The sequence below is a fragment of the Cyprinus carpio genome, chromosome B14 (genome assembly GCF_018340385.1).
Source record: "Cyprinus carpio isolate SPL01 chromosome B14, ASM1834038v1, whole genome shotgun sequence".
Taxonomy (NCBI): Eukaryota; Metazoa; Chordata; class Actinopteri; order Cypriniformes; family Cyprinidae; genus Cyprinus; species Cyprinus carpio.
The window spans coordinates 9,272,900-9,295,881 of record NC_056610.1 but is presented as its reverse complement, the minus strand read 5'-3'; the positions used below and the strand labels follow the sequence as shown (position 1 = coordinate 9,295,881).

Below are 22,982 nucleotides of genomic sequence, written 5' to 3'. Positions count from 1 at the left end.
AAATAAATGGCACCCTAAAATGTCACAAGGCATTAGATATAATATTAATAATAATAATAGTAATAATAATGTTGAATAATTAATGCAGATACATACACATATTTTTAAGTGTGACTTGAAGGTCCATACTGTGGCCACTATATATATGTATATATATATGTATACAGTATATGTATATATGTGTATGTATGTATGTATATATGTGTATGTGTGTATTTGTTTATGTGTTTTTTTTTATGTATATAAATTTGTGTATATGTATGTATTTATTTTTATTTTGCTAATTGGGTATATATATTAAAAATAAAAATAGGAACAGCTCTTCTGACAGCTCCAGGGTACTAGTCGTCATTATTTGGACAGTCGTGGGGTCAGAAGGGTCTAATCTCTCTCTCTTTGTCTGTAGTGTTGCTGTTTCATTTTTGGATAGGCTTGAGAAAACAATCGCTGTCTCTGACCGTGCAGTTTTTTCCTGTCTCTCTTATTATCTGTCTCTCACTCTCTTTCTCTCTGTTGGAGCGTGTGGGTGGAATGACATTATAGCAGAAACCACTAACTGCATCCATCAAACATGTATTTCACCTCAGTACAAACAAACACACGCACACACACACACACACACACACTTGTTTTTCTGTTATGTTGGAAACTTTCCATTGACATCTGTTGTTTATATGCGGAGTTGTTTTCTATTTTTACACGACCCTCACACAAACCATGCTGTTTTTTATGTTAAGACCTTTTGTTTGTTTTTAAACTGTTTCGTAGGTTATTTCAGGTTATTCATAAGGATCCAATGTTTGTCAGTCTTTTCATACCTCCACGATGCTTTTTGTCTGCGTTCTGAAAGCTCTCAGAGTGCATACTTCATCAGATGAATTCGATTACAAAAGTGCTGTGAAATGTGCTATGATGCTTCATATTACATTAGCATTTTGCATTTTCTTTTTTTAAGAGTCACTTGCTTTATTTAGTTGAAGTAAATATGGCTACATGAACAGGAACACCTTCTGTATATAATTACTTTTTTCTGTTAATAATTTTTTATTTGTATTATTTTTAGACTTTTCATTTACTTTATATGTAAATGTGTGTTTATATACAGTATGTGTGTGTGTGTGTATGTAGGTATGCATGTTCATATATATATATATATATATATATATGTATATGTGTGTGTATATGTGTGTATATGTATATGTGTGTGTGTGTGTGTGTGTGTGTGTGTGTGTGTGTGTGTGTGTGTGTGTGTGTGTGTGGCCTCTGTGGGCTTCTTTATGTTTTTATCTCTCCTTTTTCTGTTTTTCCTTTTTTTCACAAAAACTATCATCAGCACTCCATATTTTCACATAAGACTGATCACAACTTTAGTTTGTTCTGAATATGGACGTGTGCATGCATGTGCATGTGTTTTTGCTTGCTGCCAGCAAACATCATCATATGCATAATTGTAATATGTACAGTAATATGTTTCCCATTATAAGTCTGTTTCTTATAAAAAGATATGTCACACTCTTTCTACTCGTGTTTTTTAGCACCTCTGACTGATCACATGACCAGGAACAGCTGCTGGTGCATGACAGCTAATAGCGTTAACATGAATGAGGAATTCAGCCTCACTCTCCTAATGAATTGTGTGTGTGTGTGGGGGGGGGGGGGGAACGGGATCCATGATTATAATAATGAGCTTGCTTACACGGTTTGATCCCCTTAGTGCTCGGTACACTGGAGACCCTGTTACCAACACAGAGCTGACGCACAGCGCTGGTGAACACCGGACACTAGTGTGGTCTCTGTCACAGAGAGTCCTTCATCCAGACTGATGGGTCTGTGTTTCACTCCGATACACATGTACTCTGTTCTGCTGCTCACAAACTGAACGACAAGTCCAAATATTTTGAATATATTTAATATAATTCTATTAAATATATAATTTCAGAAAGTAAAGACCAATTTTGCAGCTGTATACTCTTCATTGAGAAACACTGAGAAGATGCTAGGGTGTTACTAGGGTTTGCCTTCACACAAAGCTGATGATGTTCCATAACCGATATGGTCTTCTGATCAGGTTTCTCTGCATGACAAATGCACATGGACCATTAGCTGCTTTAACCGCATTACTGACCCAGGATCAGCTGTCATTGATGATGTAAATCAGTTTTTCATGATGCACACTTCCTGTAGATCAGCCTGATGGGTCAGAGAGAGATGGAAGACTTTAATCACTAATTCCTATGTGTATTTTCTGCTATCATGCTGGTCATCGCTGCAGAAGATATCTTGACCATGACTTGAATGGAATACTAGTCAGGGTTATTATACAGCAATTAACTAAAACTAAAACCGTAAAAACATTTTCTATTATGCTGGTTGAAAGTCTTTTCACATCCCGATAGCAATCATTAAGTTAAGTGGTCTAAATGTATTTATATGTATTTATATATTCTGTGGAAGGTGTATAGGACCAAGAAATGTTTGTCTATATTATAATAATATTTACATCCTGTACATACTATATATTGCAGAAATAGTAGTATGCAGTTTTCTGTTATAACCCATATCTGTGTTAGATGTGTTGGATGTGTGAAATCATAGTCTTGCAAGCATGTTTTGGGGATAATAGACTCTTTTGAATTCGTCTGCAGCACAAACGTTGTTATCAGACTCCCTGCTGGGTGTTTTTACGCACCGATGACAAAATCCCATCAGCACCAACGTCACACGCCGTAAATAATTGGTGAATGCAGTTGTTTGGCATTCAGTTTGACTCCTCTGTGCTGTCACAATCTGAAAAATGGAGCAAAATCACCAAAGAAAAGAGATCAGAGGGAAGCATTATATGTGTGGTAGTTTGTGGTTTTCTGGACCACGATGATTCAAGCTTTAAATAATTCAAAAAGCTTTCTCCTGTTGTATTTATGTATTCAGCTGGTGTTTTTAGCAAAACTTTGCTTCCTGTAAACAACTGAATGACTCGACTCTCATTTAGCCACCCTTGAATTTAATTTTTTTTTATGGGATTTAGTTCACAGTTGCTTAGTCCATGATCAGCCAAACCACAGTAGGAGTCTTATGATAAACCTTATTATTGAGACTAAAACAGAGAATTTCCTGTAAAAGGAGAGAGTTACTCGCATTTAAAGGTCAGCTGCTGAGATTCGTGAGGAATTTTCATAGATTTTCATCAAATTTTTTATAGTTGTACAACTAATATAATTTTTATTTCTTAAAGGTCTGTGATGTGTGGATGTGAGACTTGAATCATAACTAATGTTTTACATTTTGCATATGGCCCTGGTCCTTCATTAAATGTAAGTCTGGACTGTTTTTTGTCCATCAGGAGAAAATCTCAACATATATGTCTAATTCATTAAATTTCAAGTTCTTTAAATATAAATATACAGTATACAATTTTGTATCATTATTCAGTGAAGATCAATAGTTTCGGTAAGTTAGTAAGGTTAAATTCACATTTTTATTTAGCAAGGATGTATTAAATTTATCAAAAGTGACTTCTAATTTCTGTTTCAAAAAATTAACTTTCTATTCATCAAAGAATCCAGAAATTTTTTTTATCACTGTTTCCACAAAAATATTAAGCAGCACAACCGTTTTCAACATTGATATTCATAAGATATGTTTCCTGAGCAGCAAATCAGGATATTGAAATGATTTCTGAAGGATCATGTGAAGCTGAAGACTGGAGTAATGATGCTGAAAATTCAGCTTTGCATCACAGAAATAAATTACATTTTTAAATATATTCAAATTTAAACAGTTATTTACAATTATAATAATATTTAACAATTTTTACTGTATTTTTGGTAAACATACAAGGCACCCTTGCATTTCTGGCAGCCTGATGGCATTTCTCTTATGGTTCATTCCTGGCTAAAGGGATTCTGGGTGTTTGTAGGTGTTGTTTTTGTGTTGTAAAGCCTAGATAATCTGTATGTGCCTGTTTGCTCGCTCTCTTCTTTCAAGATGAGTGTATAACGGTGAGAATATGGCATCTACTCTCTTCCAGGTTGTGGCTATGAAGGTTTGTGCATCACACTGAATGAATAATGTTCACTGAAGCGGTTTCTGATCATTCATTCTGACTCACTCCCTCCTGTATTCTGAGCACAGCTGGGTGTCACATTTATGAATCGAGTAAATTAAATGTCATTTCATTCTCATTAGTGATGTTTGCCAGAGCAAAAATCATTTTAACCATTTGCATCTGCAAAGTGAAAATTCTGTCATCATTTACTCACCCTGCCTTTCCAAAGCTGTTTGATGTTCTTTCTTCTGCAGAACGCTAAAAGTTACATTTTGAATTAAGTTCTAGTAATGCACATTTAATTAAGTCTTCTCCATAAAAATTCAAAAATCAAATCAATTGTTTGATTATGATCTTTTTCTAGTGAATCAATTCATTTGGTTAACAGTATTCTGATGTGGATGGTTTGGTCGATAGTTTTAATACACCATGTACTGGGATTTTAAATGAAATTGCCCCCTTCAAAATCAGGTAGCTAAAATCTAGAAAACAGCCTTGGATTAATAGAGAAGTTTGTGTTCTATGGAAGGAATGTAGAAGGGCAGAAAAAAAAATGGAGAAAGGACAAATTATAAGTTTATTATAAGTTATTGCAAATTCTTTGGTCAAATTTCAAGATGCAGTTGCCTTGCAAAGGTCTAAATATTTTTCCAGTCTGATTTCTCAAAATTCCCATTGTCCAAAGCTTTTGTTTTCTACCATTAACTCTGTATTAAATCCTCCTTCTGGGATTGGTGTTGGTCATACCCCAGAGTTGTGTGAGAAGTTTTGCAGCTTCTTCATAAGCAAAATTGCTTGCATTAAATCTCAGATGTTATGAACGCATCACAGAAGGTCTGGTATTTACCTTCGAGTCCTGCTAAATTTTCACATTTCCATCCTATCTCGCACTCTGAGTTGTTGAGCATAGTGTCCAGATAGACCACTTGCTTTCTTGACGTTATACCAACTACGCTACTAAAGGAAGTGTTGGAAGAAGTTGCACCAAATATGCCGTTATATTTCCGTTGTCAACATTTCCTTACAGACAGGTTCAGTTCCATCCTGTTTTAAAGTCGGCATGAAACGGAAGTAGCGATTGTCTCTGAAGCGGCATCTGAAATGAGAGGGTGGGACTTGATTTTGTTCTTGGGAATTGATTGGATCATTGGAAGTTGGGGCGTTGCTAACAAAATGGAGGCAGATCTGAATCCCAGTTTGCAGTTAGTTGTGAGGGATTTCTCTCCACTAGATTCACCGGCGACACCCTAGCATGAAGAATTTGAAAAATTTATTGAGGAAGATGCCGACGAGGAAGATCAATGGCACAAAACATACCTAACAGCGCTCACGTGAGAGAGAAAGAGAGAGAGCGAGAGAGAGAGAGAGAGACTGCCTGAATGACTGAGCGCATCCTCCATCAGGTTAAGTAATATTCATAAAAAAATAGTTTGCGATGTACTAACTGTGCGTGCACACCAGACGCAACTTGCACAAATAAATTGCGCTATTCGCGCATAGTTGGGGGCTTGAACATTTTGAGTTTATTCGCTTCATTCACGCGTGAAATTCACTTCACAACAGACGCAAATTCGCATCATGGGAGGGGCTTCTGCCAGTTAAGTTTACGCAGCATTGTGATTTCAACCACCATTTATTCAGATAATTTTCAAAATATTACTGTTATTGTGTCATGAAATGTATTTCAGGCGAGAATGTAGTTGTTTTAAACTCAAATATGTAGTTTGTTTATAAAGACAGCACCTATTTAAAAATTCTATGGTTCTGATGTCTCTTTAGTGGTTAAACATAAAATATAATTAGTTTTGGGTAAATCTAACAGGTAATCTCTGGTCTTTATTCAATTAATCTATTAATATGTTAAAATGAAACTAAAAATAAAAAGAGGCAACAATGTTTGATATAATATTTTGTTTCATTGTAATGCAGGCTATACAGTATAGGCCTACACATTTCCCCGAACTACATTTCTGGGGTGATTTAATATGTTTAAATTAAAACTAAAGGAGGCAGTGGTGTTTTTTGTTCAAGTTTGGATTGTTATAGTTTTCAAATGATAAATGGAGCCACTTTTTCTATAAAAGTACGAAGATGTATCGTACAGCTCCGGGTATCCACATACAGTGACAATGATTTTGTCCTCCATTGTTATTTTGGATTTCTGCCTCTGCTCGCTACGTCATAATCATGTCACTACTAGAGCAAGCTCCTGATTGGTTAACGCAGAGCAAATCATGCAATACGTGCGTCAAAACGCCCGAAACGCTGCAGGATGTCTATTCACGTCTTTGCATTGACTTAACATGTAAATCGCTCATGCTTAACGCTTCATTCACCTTTGGTGTGAACGCACCATAAGAGTAATGTTGTGGTAATATCCTAATATCCTTTCAATTTTTAAGGGTAGTGTACTCTCCAAGGCTTGCGTCAGCACTGGTCAATGCATTGATTTCTATAAAGTGAAGCATCAGATTCAGTTTTTCCCCCTGTTGTTTATCCCAGCGTTTATTGCTTAAGTAATTGTCTATGCACTTGCTTCTTTGATGTTGAGCTGAAGAGAAGATGAGTCATTTTGAGGGGGAGGGGAGGTTAACGTTATTGATTAAAGATTAAAAGGGCACATAGATTTAAAAAAAATAAATAATGAAGTGCACGGATAAATTATTTATAATAAACACTACAGTATTCCATTAAAAAATAAGAATTTTCAATTTTGATTTCATGGTGACTTTAAACATGCAGTGGTTCATCTGCTGCTAAGGAAAGCAAATCTGGATCCTGCTGATTTTAACAACTATAGACCTATTTCGAAATTGTCATTCTTATCAAAAGTATTGGAGAAAGCTGTTTTAAATCAGTTATCACCTTACTATCACCTAACTGAAAATAATATATTGGATCCTTTTCAGTCTGGGTTTAGATCTAAGTAAAGCACTGAATCAGATTTGTTAAGAGTGGTAAACGACTTATTATTTGTGGATTCTGGAAATTGTGCAGTTTTGGTACTGTTGGATTTAAGTGCAGTGTTTGATACAGTAGATCACTGTATTCTCTTAAACAGGTTAAAAATTGAGGTTGGTATTTGTGATTCGGCCTTAGATTGGTTTGAATCCTATTTTACTATGAAAATTTCTCTGTGGAGATAGGTCAGTCTCATTCATCACCTGCTTCTGTTACTGGTGGAGTGCCGCAAGGCTCTATCTTAGGCCCGATTTTGTTTGCTTTATATATGCTCCCTCTTCGTTACATTTTTGAGTATCACAAGGTCCCATATCACATTTATGCTGATGATTCCCAGTTGTATGTCAATTAAACCTGGGTCGAAGTCCTTATCCGACTTGCTTGCTTGTGTAAACGACATCAAAAACTTGATTGGTGATAATTGTCTTCAGTTAAATGAAAAAAAAAGTCCTTATTTTTGGCTCCCCCCATTTGGTTAACTGCATGTCTTCTAGTTTAGGACCCTTGCAAGCAAATATCTGTACTTATGTAAAGAATCTGGGTGTTGATTTTGATTCAGAGTTCAATTCGACAAGCAAATAAATTCTGTTGTTAGAGCTAGTTTTTTTTTCCAGTTTAGGGGTTTGCATAAACTCTTTTATCTTTTAGTGATCTAGAGACAGTTATTCATGCCTTCAAGCAAGGCTTGATTATTGTAATGCTTTATATGCTGGTATCAATCAGATTTTCCTTTCTCGTTTGCAACCGGTTCAAAATGCCGCAGCCTGCTTCTTAATGGGGAAGAAAAAGAGGGAGCATATCACCCCTATTTTAGAACATTTACATTGGCTACCAGTTAAATTAAGAATTGAGTACAAGTTTTAATTTTGTGTTTAAAGCCTTGCATGCTCTGTCTCCAGTCTACATCTCAGACCTTATTTGTCCATACTCACCGCGGAGATCTCTTAGATCATCCTCTGATTATCGATTAACCGTCCCATTGTCTCGTCTGAAATCTAAAGGTGATAGAGCCTTTTCTGTATTAGCCCCTAAGCTGTGGAATTTGTTACCTCAATCTGTTAGGTTATCATCCTCTTTATCTGCATTTAAATCATCATTGAAAACATATCTCTTTTCTCAGGTCTATTGATAAGTGTTGTATATATTGATCTTAGTGAGTTAAATTCTTATTCCTGATTTTTATTTGGTTTTATGGGTTAAGCTGTTGATTTAAATTTTAAACTCTGTATTTTTATCATTGTATTGTGTTACTGTGAAGCACCTTGGACAGCATTAATGTTGTTTAAAGGTGCTATATAAATAAAGATGACCTTGACCTTGACCTTGACCAAAGCAGAGTGGAATGATTCCAAATCGGACTGGTCTTGAGTTCAATGATTCACCCCAGATGGTAAACAGCTTATTGGAGGAATATTACGAATGAATGAACAACTTACATTTTGGTCAATTTTGTAATTCTTGAAATATTAAGTCCGTGTTCATTATTATTGCATGAAACACTAACCAGGCTATTATCGGAAATTTCTTGTTTGCTGTCAGGTTTGACTGCAACACAATGCTGAGTAAATAATTTCTTACACCCTTGTTTTTGGGTGAAATATTATTTCATTTTAAAGTTTTCATAAATTTAACGTTTAATTGCTTAAATATCACCGTACCTGAGAAATGCTTTATGTTTTTATGAACATCCTAGCATCCTAATGACAAATTTTTAATTGTATTTATTTTTTTACTTTTCATTTTTTTATATAATTGCCGTTATTTATTGTTGTCCGTTTGTTATTGTTGTACTTTTTAAAAATAATATTTTAGTTGATTTATGCATTAAAATGATTTTTTTATATCCAGCAGTCTGTATTTGTTGCTTTCCATTTTTCAAAATTGTCCAAATTTTTATTTTGTTTAGTTTTTACTTTTTTACATTATTATATATTTTTTTATATTATATTTTTTATTATACTAATTACATTTTTTATTTTACATGTTTCCTGCAGTCACAGTGAGACAGAATTATTGGCGTTCTCCTTCTTGCTTCTTTTCTGTCATGTCACTTAATAAGCAGAAGATGCCTGAAGGAAACTGCACAGGAACAGTGTCAGCAGCACTTCCTGAAGCTCAGCTGGGGAAAGTCAGCACATTTTATGAGGTCACTGTGGCTATAAATAGTGCTGCCTCAGCCGAGAGGAAAAATGCCTGCAAACCACGTTTTCAATAACTGCTGCACAGAGGGTGTCACTGAAGCTTATTCAGCTGGAGATCTGCTTATTTTGACTGTGTGAAGGGTTACGGTGGCCGTTGGATTCTCATGTCATTAGAGGACTGTTGCAGTTGTCTGCAATCATTGCTAGTGCCATCACATTCATGCAATCTGCCACCTGCTGTTGTGTGTGTTTTCCTTTCCTTTCTTTTCTTTTCAACAGTAAATACTATTCAAAAAAAAAAAAAAAAAAAAAAAATCAGTATATTCATCATTCATTGTAGTCCAAAATTGTGACAGTTTTATTTCTGTCCAGCTGTCTGTATTTGTTGATTTATCTATTGACAGGACAAACAGCAGATTCTCCATTTACACCCAATAAATACAGTGTTGCTGATTAGCTTGATTTGCTCATGATTGTATTATATTTGGTTCTCTGTTGACAGCAAGATGTTGACGAGGATGTTGTGTGCTTTATCATGCTGATAAAAAGCTTTGAAGTGATCTGGTAGCCTCATTGACTTAAGAGGCTTTTTTTATAAATAGTATGTGAAACAGTATGCATTATACCACATTTAACATTTTAAACTGCTTTATTATCACTTGACCTCATTGAATGTTTGAGTGAGTGAGTGATGTCCAGTAATGATTTTGGAAGTAAATGTGTCTTAAAGGGATAGTTCACCCAAAAATGAAAATTACCACATGATTTACCCACTCTCAAGCCATCCTAGGTGTAGACTTTCTTATTTCAGACAAATACAATCAGTTATATTAAAACAATTTCTAGGCTCTTCCAAGCTTTATAATGGCAGTGAATGGCTGTTGAGATTTTTAAGCAAAGTAAAGTGCATAAATCCATCACAAAAATTTCTCCACACGGCTTTGGGTGGTTGGCAGTGAATGGCTGTTGAGATTTTTAAGCAAAGTGAAGTGGGTGGTTAATAAAAGTGTTCTGAAGTGAATTGATGCATATGTGTAAAAACATTAGAGATTACGCTTTATAGTTTTATCTAGCTAAATGCAGAAAGGTCTTTATTACCCCCCCCACTCTCTTCAGAAGCAAAAATCTAAACCCCCAGTCTGTGTGTATATAATGACAATCTATCAAAAAAAAAAACGTTAACCTACGTTATCTGCTAAATGCCACTCTCTGATCTGTGTAAAAACAAACAAACAAACAAAAGTCATATACACCTAGGATGGCTTGAGGGTGAGTAAATCATAGGTTAATTTTCATTTTGGGGTGAACTACCCATTTAACTTTGGGCAGTTAAGAAGGAGATGTTGTATTGCATGTTGTACTGGTTCTATACTAAATGTTGGTAATTCTGGAATATTGGTAGAACTGATTATTGTCTATATTAATCAGTGAGATTCTCTCTGTTTCTCTCCCTGCAGTCTTTGACTACAGCTATCGGGACTATATTCTGTCGTGGTATGTCCCCTTGAGTCGAGATGAGGGCCAACTGTATCAGATGTTGTCTGAGGACTTCTGGGAAATGACCAAACAGTTGCGACTGCGTCTGTCTGAGGTGGACGTGGTCAACCTGGTGTGTAACGACATGGTCAAGACCCTTCACACGCACTTCTGTGACCTCAAGGCTGCTAATGGAAGGTGAGACATTCAGCACTTCTAGTGGTTTAATTTAGATGGACATAAAATTGTTACCATTGAATGCATGCAAAATGCACATTATCCATTGTCAACACTCTCAGTGGACTTGTAAACAAGATGAAATTCTGAATCTGTTAACTGTTTTGTTTTTGGCATGCTTGATTATTGTCCAGAACAAAGCATTATAGGTTATACTGACTGGTACTTTATTTTAGGGCTGTTAAGCATTTAACATTTTTATTCTAATGAATGTTGTTTAAATTTAGTGCAAATGTAAAAATAACCACATTCTATAGTGTATTATGTGCATGCATTACCATTTAAAAATTCCTGGTTAGTGAGCTTTTTTTTTGGTGGAAGAAATTAAAAACCTTTTTTCAGCAAGGGTGCATTAAATTGATCAAAAGTGACAGTCAAGACATTTTAAAATTTTACAAAAGAAAATCGAGTATAATAATGATATTAAGAAATGTTTCTTGAGCAGCAAATCAGCATATTTTAATGATTTCTGAAGGATCATGTGACACTGAAGAATGAAGTAATGATGCTGGAAATTCAGCTTTGATCACAAAAATAAGTTACAATTGAAAATATATTCAAATAGAAAAGTTTTTTTTTTTTAAATTGTATAAATATTTCACATTATTACCATTTTCCTGTCTTTTTTTGTTTGTTTTTTGATCCAGTAAATGCAGCCTAGGTGAGAATATGAGACTTTTTTTCAAAAACATTCACAAACAACATTCTTACCAAGCTCTTGTATATGTTTCAGGCACTTTACTTCTTCCTCCAAAAACAATGTTTAATGTGGTTTCTTTAAAACGCCTAAATGCGGTTATCCAGATTGACAGAGCGAAAGCCGCTTCTTTCATCTTTACTCTGATAACAGCACACAGTAAATGCAAAACCTTTGTGCTTGTTGAAATTCAGTCTGCTTGGGTTTGGATCACAAGCACTCTCTTGATTGGATTCATTGATTACTGATTTGTCAGTGGAAAGAAAGCCAAATGATTGCTTTATACACACACACACACACACACACACACACACACACACACACACACACACACACACACACACACACACACACACACACACACACACACACACACACACACACACACACACACACACTCACTCACTCACTCACTCACTCACTCACTCACTCTCCGGAGATTAATATTTCTCAGTTTGATTGATTAACATGATGAAGACTGCTGCAGCTTTAAAACTCCAGGCTGTAATGTGACCCTTTGTTTTACACAAAACATCACGCACACTTACATACTTTGTCTTGTTGTTCCATTTGCTTACATACTCTCTCTGTGTGAGTGTGTAGGATGTGGATGCAGTAATGAGCGTTTCTGCCAGTCGTGTCTTCGTCTGTGTGTGTGTGTGTGTGTGTGTGTGTCTCAGTGATCGATCTGCTCAGCTCATTAGCTGAGTGGACAGACATCTTCTGTTGGCTCTCTTTTTCTGCTTCTCATCTGTCTTCCTTCTCCTGTTCTGTTTATCTGTCTCTGTCCATTTATGGAATATTTCCTCCTTCATATTTTATGGCCTTACAATGCTTTGTAGATGTGATTGCTTAAATAAGAAATACTAAAATAAATAAATCAAAAATTGTAAATAAATGACTGTCTTGAAGTTTTCAGAGTGCTTTGTTGGCATGATTGCTTCATATATTGCCAAGGTAGAAATTAATATTTTATATTATATTATGTTAAAAATATTAATTTCTTTTAATATTCTAATAAAATCTTAATCTCACTTTTTCAAAATACTTTATTGGCATGAATCCTTTGCATATTGCCAATTGGCATGATTGGTTTGCATTTTGCCAAGGCAAGAAAGGAAAAACATATATAATATAATATAATATAATATAATATAATATAATATAATATAATATAATATAATATATACATGATTGGTTTGCATTTTGCCAAGGCAAGAAAGGAAAAACATATATAATATAATATAATATAATATAATATAATATAATATAATATAATATAATATATTGTTTCATTCTTTTAATTCTGTTAATCTTTTGCAATTTTATCTCTTGGGGTCTCTTGCAGTTTTTCAAAATACTTTATTGGCATGTTTGCTTTGCATGTAGCCAAATAAGAAAAAGGAGAAAATAAAAATAGTGCTAATATAATTGGATTAATATAAAATAAAACAAGATATTAATTTCTGTCTCTTACAATTTAAATTTTCAGATCGTTTCATTTGCATGACAGTTTTAAAAACAATAGAATACAATAGTTTCTCTATTTCTGTCTCTCCAGGCTGGAGGAAGTACCACGAGCGTTTCCGTTGCATCCGTGTCTGCGCAGTCCTGATGAGGAGCTGCGTTTCCTGCGCTGCTGCGCCCGTCTGCTCACGCTGCGTCTGCTGCCCGCACGGGACGCTCGTTCACGCAGTCTGCGCCTCTTATTGGTGGAGGTCGTCGCTACTAAAGGTGACTCTCACTGAACCTGGTGTACACTGTGTGATATTTTTGCTTGTTAGTACAATGTGACAAAAATGTGCAAAAAGTACAAAAGTCAGCCAGAAAGTCGTTCATACATACAAACTTACATATATTACAAAAATATTACTTTTTATTACTTTTTATTATTAAATAGTACTAGCTGTAGCCATTAAAGGGCTGACATTAGGCCTGCACAACAAAAATCATAATTGACGATTATTCCCTTGAAATTGTAATTGCGATTATTAATTACGATTATCACAATTTACATTGAATGATGTTTATACCATTGTTTGATGCAACTGCATGCCATATTTTTATATGAAAATAACTGAAAAACTTTTAGTGCTTTTCAATAGTATTACGCCTCAAATGTCAACTATACATCAGATTTGTTTCTTCTTTAAATTACAAAAAAGGTAAAAATATGAATGGTATTATAATGTTATACTAAAACTGAAATTTAACATGTAGATTTAAGGTAACATGTAGAAAGAAAAAATGCATCTTAAGCACGCAGAATAACATAAGTGGACTTTGAACGATTAATTGCAGCTTTGAATGATTACGTAATTGTTGCATCCATAATTATAATCGCGATTAGAAATTGTGCAGCCCTAGCTGACATAGTGGTAAGAAACAAACAGTTTTGTGATATTACCATCACTCCATAATAGGTGACAGAAGAAATTATAATTTAATTTTAATACTTAAAATTAAACAACAAATTATTATAGAATGCAAGAAAACACACACCGACTGTGATGTGTTTAGTGAAGATATCTCTTTAATACGGCTGAAAGCAGTACAAGACTTTGATAAGTAAAAGTAATTTGCTTTCATGAATCAAATTCAGATGCAGAGATTTGGTGCTTATGTTCTACACACTGATAAATCCCTCTCTCACAGAACAAAGCTTTCATTCACTGACAGTATCATAACTTGAGAATTAGATTTTGGGAAAATCTTTTTTTTTTTTTTTGGCTCGAGCTTCAGTGTCTCAACTGACGTCTCTCTGCACAGTTGGATTGGTCGGAGCTGATTGTCTGTTCAGTGCTCATCTGTGTTCTTACAGTGCTGCTCTTGTGCAGAACTGAGGAACCTCATCTACTGCAGTTTTTTTTTTTTTTTTTTTTTTTTTTTTTTTTTTACAAATCATGAAACTGATTCCAGGATATTTTCGATAAGCACCAGATGTGTGATTGTTATCGTCTTTGATTTGCCATGAAATGACTAATTACATCTATTATATGCGACTGACAGACAGGCTGCTGGAGAGGGATGGAGGTTGTGATGACTTCTGGTAGTTCATGTCAGTGTGATACAGAGAAATGATGGATTACCACAGGATATTAAAGAAGTTTATGTGTTTAGAAATCTGCCATCACACACATTATGATTAAGTAATTTCCTTTACCCAAAATTTTATTCTTAAAGGAGTAGTATGTCCAAAAATGACCATTTGCTGTGAATTTACTCATCCGCAGGCCATTCAAGATGTCGATAAGTTTGTTTCTTCATCAGATTTGGAGGAATTTAGCATTACATCATTTGTTAACCAGTGGATCCTCTGCAGTGAATGGGTGCCGTCAGAATGAGAGTCCAAACAGCTGATAAGTAAAGCTACATTTATCCAAATCTGTTCCCATGAAGAAACAAATTCATCTACATCTTGGATGGCCTGATGAGGAGTAAATTTTAAGCACATTCCTAGTTTTTGGGTAAACTATTCCTTTAAACTAGGAAAGTGGGAATTTCCAACTTTCTACTTAAAGTAATAATGGAGCATAGCACTAGGTTTTAGGTTTGATTCCCAGGGAATGAACGAACTGATAAAATGTATACCTTGATTGCACTTTGGATAAAAGTGTCTGCTGAATTCATTAAAAAACCTGTAGAGCAACTTTGATTTGTAAAAATAGCATTGTTTATCCTCCAAAATGTAGTTGACCAGAGACATCTTTGTTGACAATCTGATACCTGCAAAGCTAACGGTTTCATCGTCACAAAAACATACTAAAACTGCACTTGAAAAGATTAAAAATGAATTTCTGCACTATTGATTCAGGATGCAGCTGCTCTGGTTTCCTCTGGTCTGGGGTTATACTGGAGGAAGTGTTTGCATCTGTTGTCTCAGACTGGCAGGTTGCCATTTATTTTTTTCAGGGCGAGACGTCATCCGCCAGCTCTGTCTGGCAGTAATGAGGCACTGCCTCGTGCTCCGTCTGCTGCGTCTCAGCCTTTCTCATCAGAGCTACGTCAACAAGCTCCTGAGGAGGTTTAGAGATCTCATCATGATGAGTGACGGGGGAGAGATTGACTAAAGCGCAGTGAGGTTTTGAAAATAACAGTTTGATTTTAATTGTGGACTGTTGAGTGTAACTCTGTTCCAAAACCAATTGTACACTGAAAATAATTTGTTGTACAATTAACTTTGAAACAGTTTTCACTCAGAAATTGCTAGTAAATTTTACAAAGAATTACAAAGAAACACACTGAATTAAACATTAAATTTTGAAGTAGAAAGACTGAATTATTTTCTTGTAAAACAGACTTCAATAAACTTTGAAAAAATGATTTGTACATTGTTAGTGAGCTTCCTTGCTTTCTACAGTTTACATAAGCAAGTACTATCTATGGCAGCATTTTAACTAAAATAAAACTTCAATAAAAGATTGATTTGAAGTTCTGCATTGGCAGAATTTCCATATCTGACCTCAGTAGCACCCCTCAAGTGAAATGCATGCTAGAATTTGACTCAGAATGGATTTGTTCATACAGTTTCTTGCAAATGATTGATTCAGATTATTTAAACGAGTGTCTTTGCAGATGGCTCCATTTTCAAGAATCAGAACAAGTAATTAATTTTTAAAAATGATTTCCTTCATTTTGATCTTTGTTTAAATTGTTTGAGATTTACAATTAAATACTTAAAAAAATCATTTTGATTTTTCTTTGTTATATTAATTATGAATTTTATTTTTAAAAAATTGTTGTTGTTGTTGTATTTAGTCTAAATGTGTATGTTCATGTAATGCTGCCACCCTTATTGAGATCTTTTGTGTTTTTAAATTAAATATTTGTTTTTCACTGTTTTTACATAATCAAATGCATTCTCTCATATATAGATTTGGGAAGTATGATTTCTAATGAATCATTTGTTCATATAGTGCAACTGAACTGATTTTGATGATTCATCAGCTCATATGTGCAGATGACTGCATTTTCACAAATCAGAATGATTCATGTTTTTATTATTATTATTATTATTATTATTATTATTATTATTTCCTTTATTGTTTTCAATTTTCTTTAAAATTTTTGTAAATTTTTAATTTCATTTAATATTATCATTTCTTTTTTTTTTAAGTGAAATATTTAGATGCACTGTTTTTTTCTCAGTTATGTAAATTGTAATTAATTTATAATTCATTTTATTTTTTAGTTGTCTGAATATGTTCATATAATGCTATCACCCTAATTGAGATATTTTGCTTTTATGAAATGCTTTGAAAGTAAACATTAATAATATAGTTGGATAGATATATATTTAGAAAGCTTGTGCAGCTACTTTTTCTGAGTAACTTCATACTGTATGTAGCTACAGTAATTACCTTTTTAAAAGGGTTGCTTGACTGTAGTACAATTATGAGTAGCTTGTGGTTTGTGAAGCGTGGAAGGCAATATAATTATGCTGCCTACCCTTTGGAACAGTCCTCATGTTGAGGTTGTCAGCTCCCTGGGTTTAGCACAAAGCTATTAACATGTTCTCTCTCTTTCTCTTTGTAGTGTTAAAGCCTTTGGTGGACGTGTTGAGTGATCCTGACTACATTAACCGCATGCTGCTAGCTCAGTTAGAGCACAGAGAGCAGGTGAACGAACATCATAAGAAAGCGTACACATATGCGCCGTCCTATGAGGAGTTCATCAAACTCATCAGCAGCAGCTCTGACATACAGTTCCTCAAACAGCTCAGGTAAGAAAACATGCAGCGGCCCATCAGTGCCATATCATCCTGCATTCATTTAGTGGTGCTTTCTATCTATCTATCTATCTATCTATCTATCTATCTATCTATCTATCTATCTATCTATCTATCTATATAATATATATGTCTGTCTGTGTGTGTGTGTATATGTTTTGATCAAAATTAGATGAATGCTTACTGTATTTGTTATTTTAGTATTGAGGTGCTATTATAGTTTTTATTAATATTTGAGTCAATATATATTGTTTTATTTTGTGTTTTCATTTTAATTTTATTTGAAGCTTAGTTTTATTCATTTTTACATAATTATATAATTAACATAAAAAAGACTAAATTAAAGTGCCTTGGCTAGTAGCTGGGGAAAAAACATTTATTTGAATGTTTATTGTATTTCAGGTAACAAAAGTTTTTTTTAATTTTTTTTTTTTCACATTTTTTTTTATTTTTTTAGTTTACTACAAATCTTATTTTTTTAGTAGTAAATTTTTTAAAGTGTTATAATGTGATATGTGTGTTTTTTTTTTTTTTTTTTCAAAGAAAGTGCCAGACAACAGAGGTTTACAGTATAAACTAAAACATGAATAAAAAGTACAAAAAGTAAATCATAGGGCTCTAGAGTTGAACACACCCTGCACACTAATTACTATATGCTATTTTTTTAAAGTAGATTGTAAGCTGTTTATACCAACGTATGTGAACATGCCTGTGATATTGTTCTGGCTTTGCGGTCATCTTTTTTGACAGTGACTTATTAGGTTATTGATTAATGTCATTCTGTTTATTTATATCTTGAGTCAGAGTTAGTGGATGACTCACTGAATCTGTCTGGATTTCGGCCATTTCACCACATCCACACCAATTTATTTCAGTACAAAAATAGTTCTGTTGGAAAGCAATTTCTGTTTCTTCGTTCAGACAAATCACTCTTTAAATAGGTGAACTGGAAGTCGGCGCTGTCATTTGTTGTTGCTTTTCAGCTTGCGGTATCAGGTCGTATCGGAGGGGACATTTGTCATTTGAGGTTTGTTCCACCGAGGTCAGCTCTGGATGAATTATCTGTGACTCATGAGATAGTGACATTCAAAGGCTTGGAGAAACTTTTCAGCCGTATTGATCTGCAGGTGTAAAGGATGGAGATGGATTGGAAGGCGACAGGCTGGAACAGACAGACACTGGCGTTCTGAAATAAATGCATTGTGATTATAATGTGTTTTCTTGACGGGCGTCATAAAGATAGACCTTTTCATCGTGTCAGGGTTTGGTTGTAGAGCTTTTTAGTAGTGATTGCAAAGACAACTGCTTTTCAAAATCAGTAGCGAAGCCTGCAATTTGCAATGTTCTTTGAAACCTCCGTCGGAAATCAGGCTTGGAGGAAAAATCCATCTGCCGATTGTTCAGTTCCAATATGGGAAAAAGTGTATAAATTCCTACTGTTATAGCGTTATCTATCTATCTATCTATCTATCTATCTATCTATCTATCTATCTATCTATCTATCTATTTTTATCATCTGTCTATCATCTGTCTATCATCTGTCTGTCTGTCTGTATCTATGATTATATATAGAAAAATAAAGTATATACATCCATTTACACATACAGACAGACATTTTTTTTATTGTTTTCAAAATAAGTATTTTGTGCTTACTGTTTATTCGATCAAAAGCACAGTAATATTATACAAGCTCATATTGTTAAATATTATTACAATTAAAATAACTATTTTCTATTCAAATATATTTTAAAATGCAATAAATTTTTTAAAGGGTCACGTGAGACTGGTTAAATTTCAGCTTTGCATCACTGGAATAAATACTATTTTAATATATATTAAAATGGTATATTTAAAAAAAAACTTTACAATATTGCTATTTTTACTGTATTTGTGTATATCCTGTATGTTATTTAGGAAATTATTATTATTTTTTTTTTAACATGATTAAATAAAGCCACTGGATCTTTAATTTGTTTTGAAAAATATTAAAATAATATAGAATATAAAAGCACATTGTTAGTATCAAGTCATTGTTTACATATGTTAACGTAAACCTGAAGAATGACCCTAAATATCTTAACCCGCTTGTGGAAATGTTTCTGAGTGACTCTGTGATGTGGTATTATTATTAAAACAGATGATATCTGTACTGTCACCTTTAATAACAGCCAGGAGCTGGTAGTCTGTCAACTCTACAATTTACCTGAGACCCTTGTTTCCATGACAACTGTAAGCCTCTTGGGCTTTTTCTTCAGTTGCATTGACACTTTAAGTCTAAAAATTGAACATCTCATCAGCCAAAGAGGGTGTTTTTGTAAATGGGCTCCTATTTGATGTGCACAAAGGATTAAACCGTCTTTGTTTGAAAGCTGAAAGAAAAAGGAAGTTTGTTGTGTCGAGGATATTCAGCATCTATAATTTGACCGTCTCATTTCACACAAGGAATAAACCTGAGGTCAGGTAATGAGATTGTTGCTAGGTGACACAGTTAAACACACAGGTTTCTGACCTCATCAGGGACTGTAAAAACAGCTTCGGTTGTGTTTGATTTAGTTTTGAGGAAGCAGAGAAAGATAAGAGCTCTAAAAGAAGCTTTATGCAAATTGAATTAGAATAAAAGCCATGGATGGACAATAGGATGGGCAAATGTGATGCTGCCTTCAAATCCTCCTGGAAAGTTCCTGTTTAAGTGTTTGAGATTTGATATTGTGATAGAAAGTGATTTGGTAAGGATAAAACGAACACCTGGACAGTCTTTAGTTCTCTTTTCACGTTCCAGCAAAGCTTTTTAGCCCATCTAAATGAACAGAAAATGATCTGCTTCAGATTTGTATTTGATGTTTTATATTTGTATTTTATGATTTTTATGCTTTTACTGCGATTGATGAAACATTTTAAGGGATAGTTCGCCAAAATATGAAAATTCTGTCATTAATTACTCGCTCTCAATTCATAACAAACCCGTAAGACCTTTGTTCATCTTCAGAACACAAGTTAAGATATTTTTGATGAAATCCGTGAGCTTTCTGATGCTGCATAGACAGCAACACAACTACCACGTTCAAAGTCCAGAAAGGTAGTAAGGACAAATCGTTAAAATAGTCCATGTGACATCATTGGTTCACTTGAAATGTTATGAAGCTACGAGAATATATTTTGTGTGCAAAAAAACAAAAAAAAAAACAAATAATGACTTTACTCAACAATTTATTCTCTCCTGCATCAGACTTCGATGCACGATGGCAGCATGACATTTGCCCACATTTCCATAAATATTACAAACTGTCTCATGTTGTGACATGTCATTTTTGAAGGTCAACCTCCATATCGTCTTATAATACTCTAATTTTGCACTAGCTACTAGTGGCAATGTTCTCAAATTACTTGTATTTGACTTTCATGAAGCAATTTCAGTTCAGTCTCTCTCTCTTAATCTCGTCCTCTCTCATCAGGGCCTGTGAGAGCAGAATGTGCGTAATAAATATTCAGCATTTCTTAATATCGAAAGGATCCATTTCATTAATTTTGAGTGAATATTGTTCCTCAGAGGAATTTCTCAATGAAACATTAGTAGCCTTGAAATCTTAATGCTCTCATTCTTCAATAGCTGAGACGTGTTAGTGGAAGCAGTTTTATACTACAGAGAGTCTGTATTTAAAGGAAATTGTCCTTCCCTCTAGGTCGACGTCTGAAGGATCATTTTTTAACCAAATGAATTGTTGCAACCTTATATTTAGTTAATACGTTTACTTTAGTACAATATTTCTTTATTTAAAGTACACAGTATGGGAACAAACTAAATTGAGCTGATTTATTAATGTGAGGCTTTATACAGACTGTTTATTAAACAAGTCTACATTGACTCGCTCTTAACAGCTTATAACTAGACTAGGACCTGATAAATGTATTATTTATATACTATTATATTGTTTAGTATTTTTTAATATTTCTACATAGTTTTAATATTTCTACATAGCTTTAGAAACAGTGCTTACTTTATTTCTGTCAGGACCACTATCGTCAAAGATAATTTAATATTAGCAAACATTTTAGGTTGGGGGTATGGTTCTGTTCTGGGCAACACTCCCTTCCCCTTTCATGCAGCCTAGCATGGATAGGATCAGGGACAACATGCATACCCCTCCCCCCCAGAGTAAACCAACATTAATGATTAATGTAGCAGATATCATTAATGTTCTAAGTGATTAGCATGGATAGATGACTGGAGGAGAACAGGAATTGGGGATGGAGGGGCATATATCATTAATGTTCTAGGTGGTTGTTTTATATTTAATGATTGTTCCTTATAAAGGGAATTATGATTGGCGTCGTATTCCTATAGGTAGATGTGGATCAGCCGAGTTCAGTTTAAGTTCATATTAGCTCTAAGAAAGGATATTTTTGTGGCCACAGAAAATATCTTTCCTACAGGTTTAAAGGGGTCATATGACCTTTCTAAAAAAAAAAAAGAACATTATTTTGTGTATTTGGTGTAATGAAATGTGTTCATGCGGTTTAAGGTTGAAAAAAAACACTTTATTTTCCACATAATGTACATTATTTTTGCTCCTCGATGCCCAGCCTTTCTGAAACACAACGATTTTTACAAAGCTCATCAGTCTGAAAAGCGAGGTGTACACTGATTGGCCAGCTATCCAGTGCATTGTGATTGGCCGAATTTCTCAAGCGTGTGATGAAAATGTTACGCCTTCTTTCTTTGCATGAACATCTGGGCGGCGTTATGCAAATCTTCCCACATAGTGACGTACAGATGTGGGGGCCTGTTAGAAGGAGCCGTTTTAGGTAGGAGTGGTTGAATCTTAACTTTTATAAAGAATATCTCTTTGGGTTTAAGACTTTAGTCTTTGCAACTTTACAGATCTTCTTTATGCACCAAGAGCTTGTAAACCTCCAAAGAGAAAGGAAAAATTAAAATCGCATCATGAGAGCATGTAGCTTGATCAGAATCATAAAGGGACATTATTCACAAGCAGTTTTATTAACTAAACACTAACACGCATAACTAATCTAAACAAACACACATACAATCACTCATACATCGGGAAAGGGGAAATGAGACTTGATGGATGAAACCATAAGGAAAACCAGAAAATGAAGCTATGAAAAGAGTCAGTTAACCACCTGAGAAAAACCATCAGCTCCGTTTATAACGGGGTCAATAGCTTATACTAAACCTCGGTTTCATTTAGTTAAATGTACGATACTTGCATTGCCTTGGTCATTGACGAGTGTTCGGATGCAGTCTCGGGTGAAAGTCTTGATGGTTTCAAGGTTTGGACTTGCGATCACATTCTTCCGGGTTTGAAGAGTGATGAACTCCAACAATGTTCTGACCCGGTGTTGATTGGGAGTTTCTTCCCAGGTGGAAATTGAAAAGAGAAGAGAGTGGAGCTCAGTAGACATCAGCTGAAATCCTTGGTGAATGGAAAGATGAGGCCACAGCCTGGCACCAAACTTAGGGGGTCCAGAAGAGTTCTAGCTCAGCATCCCCATCCTCTTATCATCTAAAAGAACCACAGACTGAGCTGAGATGAGTGAAGAGACTAAAAGCGAGGCGGGTCACTGAAGTGGGGCCTTTTAAGTTCTGTGGAGGTCACACCTCTCGGGGGTCAAAGAGCAAATGGTGACTTCCACTTCTGGAGGGAAAGTTTATGACTCTTTGTCTCTGAACATGGT

At 34.6% G+C, this 22,982-nt stretch overlaps 1 protein-coding gene across 1 annotated transcript in view; it reads left to right on the top strand.

Moving 5' to 3' along the window:
* snx25 (sorting nexin 25) overlaps positions 1–22,982 on the top strand; it is a 48,715-nt gene that overhangs the window by 4,192 nt on the left and 21,541 nt on the right. The window contains exons 3-5 of the mRNA XM_042737969.1: positions 10,605–10,821; positions 13,119–13,291; positions 17,093–17,279. Coding sequence (XP_042593903.1) covers positions 10,605–10,821; positions 13,119–13,291; positions 17,093–17,279 — 577 coding nt within the window. The remainder of the gene's footprint in view (positions 1–10,604; positions 10,822–13,118; positions 13,292–17,092; positions 17,280–22,982) is intronic.